General features: G+C 44.3%; 1 protein-coding gene across 1 annotated transcript in view; it reads left to right on the top strand.

Annotated features, from left to right (window-relative positions):
• The first annotated feature begins 1,496 nt into the window (after nucleotides 1–1,496).
• LOC108514562 (olfactory receptor 7E24-like) overlaps nucleotides 1,497–6,081 on the top strand; it is a 41,218-nt gene continuing 36,633 nt past the window's right edge. Inside the window, 1 exon segment of the mRNA XM_017850853.1 lies at nucleotides 1,497–1,987. Coding sequence (XP_017706342.1) covers nucleotides 1,497–1,987 — 491 coding nt within the window.

The following is a 6,081-nucleotide window of genomic DNA, read 5'->3' as shown; positions in this document are numbered from 1 at the left end:
AAAATGTGTCATATACATACAATGGAATATTTTTCAGCCTTAAAGGGAAGGAAATCCTGCCATATGCAACAACATGAATGAATCTTGAGGACATTATGCTAAGTGGCGTAAGCCAGTCACAGGACAAATACTGCATGACTCCCACTGACATGAGGAATCTGAAGTAGTCACTTATAGGAGCAGAGAGTAGATGGTGGTTGCCAGGCACTAGGGGGAGGAAAAAATAGAGTTGCTATTCAACTGGGTATAAAGTTTCAGTTATGCAGCTGAATAAGTTCTAGAGGACTGCTCTACAACATTGTACTTACTATTAAAAATACTGCACTGTGCAGTTAAAAATTTGTTAAGGCTGGCGTGGTGGCTCATACCGGAAATCCCAGCATTTTGGGAGGTTAAGGCAGGTGGATCCTTTCAGCCCAGGAGCTGGAGACCAGCCTGGGCAACATAGAGGGACTCTGTCTCTATGACAAATACAAAAATTATCTGGGCATGGTGGTACGCACCTGTAGTCTCAGCTACTCGGGAAGCTGAGATGGGAGGACTGCTAGGGCCCAAGAGGTCGAGGCTACAGGGAGCCATGATGGCACAGTGCGCTCCAGCCTGGGTGACAGAGTGATACCCTGTCTCAAAAAACCCAAAAAATTGTTAAGAGGATAGATCTCATGTTAAGTGCTCTTACCACAATTTTTAAAAAGTTCCTTATAGAAAAGTATTCTTAAAATGACAGTTTCCCTAACACCACTGCTAACATTTTGATTTTTTTTAAATCATTAATTTGTTCAATAAACATTTATTATACACTTAGAATGTGCCAGGTTCAGTGTTATATATGGGGATGCTGCAGCGAGCAGTTTTTCTTTATAGGCATATGTGCAACATTATCCATCAGTCAATCTATATAACAAAAAGTGTATGCAATACAAAATAAACATGTACATATATACTACAAGATGTTTTTATTCGTGTTTTATGTGAATAGCGAGACCAAAAAAACCATTAATTGGGCCCAGTGTAGGCCAGCAATGGTATTCTGTCCCCTGGATATACACAAATAAGAAAAATGATACAGCCCATTCCTTTTAGGCATCTTAAAGTATACCAAAGTTTGTAACAGCTAGGTAGGCACACAACAGAGAATGAGTTCCCTGACATCAGCGGGAATCTATCACGGGGTAAAGTGGACGGAAACCTCGCCCTGCTGCTTACTGCTTGTTGCTCTTCAGGCACTATTTAATTTCTCGGTGCTTTAATTTATATAGAGATACAAATGTCATCTCTGGTTGTGGCCGAGAAGAATGAATGAAATAACGTACCTAAAATGTTCACAGGGCCTAGCATATGGCAAGCGCTTCCTAAATAGACATTGCTTTTGTTGTCATGAGTGCTAGTGATAGAGGACCTTGGGTTTGGGCCTTATTGTGCCACTAACCAGCAGTGTTATTTTGGGCAGCAGTGCTGTCCCTGGACCTCAGCCCTCCCTCTGGGAAATGCAGAGCATGGAGGAAAGTGGTAGTTCAGCGTTTGGAGATTCGTGGCAAACTATTGGGCACAACTCCTTGAAATCTTCCGGAGTTGGCGAGGCACTGCGGGGCGATTACAGGGGGCGCAACCTCGCAGTCCCGGCCACAACCTCCCCGAGCCCGCCAAGCCAGCCTCCAGCCTCTAAGGTGCCCCAGGGTGGCGCAGGGGCGGGCAGCTGGGCGCACGCGGAGGGCGCAGCCTCAGGGGGTATCCTGGGCGAAGAGCTGAGAGTGGCGCTGGTAGGGGCCTTTGAGGGGCCGCAGCCAAGCCCATGGCTTCGGACTTTGATGAAAACAATAGCTGCAAGGTTTGGTTTCCTCGGGACAAGGGTGGAGGAAGGTGCTGGAACCCTTCCCCTTCCAATCCCGGTGTGGCCTTCTGACTGGCAGACAATACTAGAGGTATTAGCTTTCCTCTTGCCTCCGCCCCCTCGGTCCCAAAAGGTCCTGGAGCCCTTCCCTGCAAGGTAATAGTGCACCTGAGAAATCCCAGTGGTGCCTTGTTCTCTCTACAAAGGCAATGAATGCCCAGCACAATTTGGCATGGAGTTGGCTCTCAAGATAATTGTTGAATGAATGAATGAATGAATGAATGAATGAATGAGTGAGTGAGTGAGTGAATGAATGTCATCATTAGGGGTGGGCCTAGGGCACCAGCAAGATCAGGAGATCTCATCTTTCATCCTCACCTTCCTTGTTCACTCCATTTGTTCACATCTGTACAGAATTTTCACCGTTGTGTTGGTCACAGCGGGTTGGTGTAAAGGGGTCATGTTTTCAGGTAAGAGCAGCATTGCATAGTGAGCAGAAACCCCAGCTGAGTGGGACTTCTCAGTTCTGTGTCCCCACCTTGGGGACTCAGACATCTATTCCTGCCTTCTATTAAGCTTGACAGCAAACTCAACAGATGTAAATATTGACACTTGCTGGAAAAGTGTGAAGGAATTTGTTAAAGAGAAGCTTAAAGGGAGGCAGACGTTGCGAGGCTTTTTATGCCTTTCAGGGTAACTTCAGGACTTCAGGATGGTTTAATATGTTTCAACTCAGCATATGACCTAATGATTCATTTCTTCTTAGAAGCTGAGTCTGAAAGGAGTGAGGTTTTTAGCTGGCGTTTTATTTTGTGTCTGCTTGTGGCAGGAAATAACAGGTTCATATGTGACTCTCCACCTCCTGAGGCTAGAGCAAGAGTGTCAATGATGTGCCCGTAGGAAGAGCACCATACGTTTGAATGGTGCCTTATCAGTGTCCTGGGCTTTCACATGCTTTATCATGCTTAAAACCCATAGCCCTGTGGAATAGCCAGAAAGAGATTATTATTCCAGTTTTCCAGCGTTGTTACTTCAGTTATTGAATAGCCACTATGTGCTGAATGTTAGAGGTACAAAGAGTAAGGCCTATCTCTGCCCTTAGCACACGGTCTAGTGAAAGAGAAAGATATGCACATGGATCACTCTGATATGACATGTTACCTGATAGGGTAGATCAAGCCCAACATCTGTTTTTGAAAATAAAGGTTTTTTTGTTTTTGTTTTGTTGTTGTTTCAAGACAGACTGTCCCCCAGACTGAAGTGCATCTAACTCTGTCCCCCAGACTGAAGTGCATCATACCTTGTGACGCACAAAGTCATACCTTGTGACCTGTATAACCATAGCTCACTGCAGCCTCTAACACTCAGACTCAAGGGATCTTCCCGTCTCAGCCTCCCAAGTAGCTGGGACTACAGATATGTACCACCAGGCCCTGCTAATTAGAACTTTTTTTTTTTTTTTTTATGGACATGGATCTCAATATGTTGCTCAGGCTAGTCTTAAATTTTGGCCTCAAGCAATCCTCCTGCCTCAGCCTCCCAAGATGCTGGGATTACAGGCATGAGCCACCATGTCTGGCCCAACGGTAAAGTTTTACTGGGACACAGCTATACTCATTTATTTATATGTTGTCCATGGATGCTTTCGTGCTACAATGGCAGAGTTTAATATAATAGTTGTGATCCAGGCTATCTGGCCTACAGAGCCTAAAATTTTGACTGTCGAACCTTTATAGAAAAAGTTTGCTAACCCGTAGAATAGAGGAATAATGCTCAGGTGGGTGGGCATTTAGAGTTGGGGTACATAGCACCACCTGGGGTTTGAGAAAGGCTTCCTGGGAAAGGCACTGCTTGAGCTAGGAACTGAAGGGTAAGACTTGTGGGAGTTAAAAGGATAAGATGGGTACTCCAGGCAAAGGAAAGCCAAGGGCCTAGACAACAGAATGATACATAGGGAGAACCACAAGCAGTTTATGATTACTAGGATACAATATGCAAGATGGGGATGGAAGCAGATGAGGAAATCAGTCTTGACTTGGGTGATTTGCTGGAGGTGGTGTGTCTAGGTGGGGCAGGACTAAAATCCAGGTTTTCTAACTGGCAGTCCTATGTGCTTATCACAACAGCACGGACAGCAAATACACAGAAACCATGTTGTCATTCCTTCAACCTAGGTCCACAGTGACCAGTGCTGATTGAGCACAGAACTCTTTCCTGCAGCTTTATTTGTACTCCAGGTGGCTACTATTTGTCAGAGTGAGTGTGCATGTTCAGACCTATATGCTATCCCTAATTTACCTCATTCCAGCCATAGTGAGAAGGTTTTAGATTTATTTTTCTCTGGATCTATTAGAAAAAGCCTTCAGAAGCAAAAGCTACCAATTCAAACAGTCCCATTTCAGCACATTCTAAATTATTGCTTACCCTGCCTATGCCAGGTCATACACCAGGTGGTTTACACACTTTATCTCTCTTAATCCTCACTTCAAGGTCATGAGAGAGGTAGAATAAATAAGTCATTTACCCAGGGGTCTGGAAGTAAGCATTTTAATTGTTCAAAAAGATTTTAAAAGATTATATGTTAAAAATTACGATACTTAAGGAACAACTTGGTGTTGTGGTACTATATAGGGCTGGGTTGTAAATGACCAGTGGGCATGCCAGAGGCTCAGCCCCTACAACATCCATAGTGGGATATGAACCATTATGAGTGATTGCAGTGACCTTGTGACTCGTAGCTTGTAAAATAGAAGGTGGGATGATTATTTTTTGTTTATATTTTGCTGGATATCACGTTTTTTATATCTTTTTTTTTTTTTGAGACGGAGTCTCGCTCTCACCCAGGCTGGAGTGCAGTGGTGCGATCTCGGCTCACTGCAAGCTCCGCCTCCTGGGTTCATGCCACTCTCCTGCCTCAGCCTCCCGAGTAGCTGGAACCACAGACGCCCGCCACCACACCTGGCTAATTTTTTGTATTTTTAGTAGAGACGGGGTTTCACCGTGTTAGCCAGGATGGTCTCAATCTTCTGACCTCATGATCGTCCCGCCTCAGCCTCCCAAAGTGCTGGGATTACAGGCGTGAACCACCGCGCCCGGCCACCTTTTTTTATATCTTTTAACTGTGCTTGTGGAAATTGACATTAGACATGCATTCCTTAATCCATGTAATAGGTAAGAACATATAGATAAACAAAGGGCAGTGGGGAGGGGAAAGAAAAAAGAAAGGTAGGAAGGAAGGAAAGAAGGAAAAATATATCCAGAAGATACAAGACCTGGATCAAATGGTAGCAGGAAAAGTTCTTTTGAAGATATCTAAATGTTGGAAATATCATTCATCCAGGACAGGTGAGGTCCTGGAATTCTAGTGAGCAATTTCCCTCTGTGCTGTTATTTTTCATATTTTGGAAAGAAGAGCACTAAGGCTTGAAGAGGTTAGATAGCTTGCCTCTGCTACTTAGTAGGAGACCCAGAATTTCCACAGTGGCCTTCCAGAGTTGACAATCCAAGATCTTAACTACGATTATATTCATCTTTGATCCTTGGGAAGAAGGGAAGATATTTTCAATTCAGACTTGAAAACATAAAGTAGCTGAATGAAGCAGTGTGGAATTAGCAGAGAGCAGAAAAAGCAAGCACCAATCTGTGTCTTGATGTCATGTTTAAATCTTTTTTTTTCTTTTTTTTTTTTTTTTGAGTGGTCTCGCTGTGCCCAGGCTGGAGTGCAGTGGCGGATCTAGCTCATGCAAACTCCTCGGGTTCCCGCCATCTCTTGCCTCAGCTCCCAAGTAGCTGGAACTAAGCGCCGCACCTCGCCCGGCTAGTTTTTGTATTTTTTAGTAGAGCGGGTTTACCATGTTCGCTAGGGATGGCTCGTCTCCTGACCTCGTGATCCCCGTCTCGGCCCTCCCAAAGTGCTGGTTACAGGCTTGGCCACGTCCGGCCTTATGTTTAAATCTTGCTTTGGGTTTTTTTTTTTTTTTTTTTTTTTTTAACTGTCTTTCTAGAAAAGACATAGGTAGTAGCATTAGGTACACTAATCCTTTCTCCTCAGTTATCCACATCTGGAAGTAGTTTGATAGCTAGATATATGATATCATCATGCCTGCTACCTGTCATCTGTTGGCAGCTCCAATTATCCAATTTCTAGGGCATCTCTCTTTAATATCTGTTTCAGAAGTCTTGGGCTGACAGAAAGCCAGTTACACCTGAAGTGGCTGAAGCTTGAGTGAGGACCCTTATCTAGGTCAGCC

This window comes from Rhinopithecus bieti, unplaced genomic scaffold, assembly GCF_001698545.2.
Source record: "Rhinopithecus bieti isolate Rb0 unplaced genomic scaffold, ASM169854v2 scaffold_30846, whole genome shotgun sequence".
NCBI lineage: Eukaryota > Metazoa > Chordata > Mammalia > Primates > Cercopithecidae > Rhinopithecus > Rhinopithecus bieti.
This window is presented reverse-complemented; position numbering and strand designations above follow the sequence as displayed.